General features: G+C 40.0%; 1 protein-coding gene across 1 annotated transcript; it reads right to left on the bottom strand.

Annotated features, from left to right (window-relative positions):
• Positions 1 to 347: 347 nt before the first annotated feature.
• Positions 348 to 1,391, bottom strand: LOC146820770 (trace amine-associated receptor 4-like). Its single transcript, XM_085609288.1, has one exon. The coding sequence runs from the start codon at positions 1,389 to 1,391 to the stop codon at positions 348 to 350; it is 1,044 nt and encodes a 347-aa protein (XP_085465414.1).
• Between the last annotated feature and the right edge of the window lie 417 nt (positions 1,392 to 1,808).

Below are 1,808 nucleotides of genomic sequence, written 5' to 3'. Positions count from 1 at the left end.
GCTACTTAAGTGGGTGGCACAATCGGTGCTGTAGGCCCAATAGTAACATTTAATTTACAGGCCCTGAGTACATGCAGTGCCACTTTACTAGGGACTCAAATGTAAATTAAATATGCCAATTGGGTACAAACCAGTGTTACCATGTTTCAAACAGAGAGCACAGCACTTTAGCACTGGTTAGCAGTGGTAATGTGCCCAGAGATCTAAGACCAACAAAACTAGGTTCACCTAAATGGAGGAGGAGAGGCAAAACATTTGGGGGAAGACCACCCTATGGCTTACAGGTCTAACAATGCATTTATTAAGGAGGGCACATCTTCTGCCCTAGCAAACCTCCTTGTTCATCCCTAGTTATTGTGAGAGAACAAATTTAACGTTGAAGAACCTGGAGAAAATATTTGTCCTGTCAGGATAATTTTAAACGCCTTACGAAACCAAGCATAGAACAACCCATATATGATTGGGTTAAATGTAGAATTAAAATATCCCATCCACAGGACAGCATTATATACGTCTACAGGGGTTGAGAAGTCCAGGAAAGGGTCTAGTATGTTGAGGATGAAAAAAGGCAGCCAGCTTAATATAAATACCCCCATTACTATACTTAATGTTTTTGCTGCTTTGCTTTCTTTTTTTAGAGGTACCTTGTTGTGTCCCTTGGATTTGAGTGTTGGTCTGTTTGCGATTGCATCTATTTTTTTGGCTTGATGTTTTGCTACTGTAAAAATGTGTATATAAATACCTACCATGACAATGCCTGGAATGAAAAAGGAAATCAAAGAACACATCGATCCCCAGATCCTATTAAAAATGAGAAAACAAAACCCAGTGCAGGTGATTGATTGTATATACTCTTCTATTCCATCAACATGAATTTCAGATAATACAAGGCCAAAAGCAAAGATGAATGGAGCTGTCCAGCTAATAAACACAAATCCCTCAATTACAGGAATAGTTATTTTAGTCATGTATTGCAGTGGGTGGCATACGGCATAATAGCGATCAATGGAAATAAAGCAGAGGTGAAATATAGATGCTGTACAGAGCATAATATCACAGCACGTGTGCAGCGTACAGAAGAGGTCCCCAAAGTACCAGCAGGACTCGATGGATCTGACCATGCTGAAGGGCATCACGACAAGACCCAGCAGGAAATCTGTGGTGGCCAATGAAAGGATCAAGAAATTTGTTGGCGAGTGTAGCTGCTTGAAATGAGAGATTGAAATAATGACAACCATGTTTCCTCCAACTGTGATTATTATTGACCCCACCATGAAGATGTATATCACTGAGAGATTGGCATCGGATCTGATCTGTCTGAGACAGGAAGTATTGATATGCTCGTAGCAGTAGAGCACCGTCTGTGGGCCCTGGAGGTACGATGAATTCATTTCCAACAGCCAATGAAAACGCTTCTTCTCATTCCTACAAATAAAAAAACAAGTATGTTTAGGTTGTTACTTCCCAGTCAATTACACTGTTACATTCACTTTGGTCGGTACTAGTACTATATAAATTCAGCCTAGGCCATTGTTTCAAAATACTGTGGCACAATTCCAGCAATGTTATATGATCTGCACACTGGAAGGAAATATTGTTTATGGTATTGGATCCATACCTGAGACTGTGTGTGATTAATAACCCAAATCGACTGTGCAAAAACTCACAATATTTTTTTGTTACAGAAAGATAGCCAGTGCCCTCATAATAATGCCCAGCTGCTCCATTTCAACTTTGCACATATATATTACCTTATCAACGTGCATGTAATCCACCAAGACTGACTGCCTATGCTTAACACAACACAC

The sequence above is a fragment of the Triturus cristatus genome, chromosome 6 (assembly GCF_964204655.1).
Source record: "Triturus cristatus chromosome 6, aTriCri1.1, whole genome shotgun sequence".
NCBI lineage: Eukaryota > Metazoa > Chordata > Amphibia > Caudata > Salamandridae > Triturus > Triturus cristatus.
The sequence above is the reverse complement of the archived record's forward strand: the minus strand, read 5'-3'. Positions and strand labels throughout refer to the sequence as shown.

Coding starts and splice junctions, on each gene's coding strand:
- LOC146820770 (XM_085609288.1), bottom strand. CDS start 1,391: ATGAATTCATCGTACCTCCAGGGCCCACAGACGGTGCTCTACTGCTAC.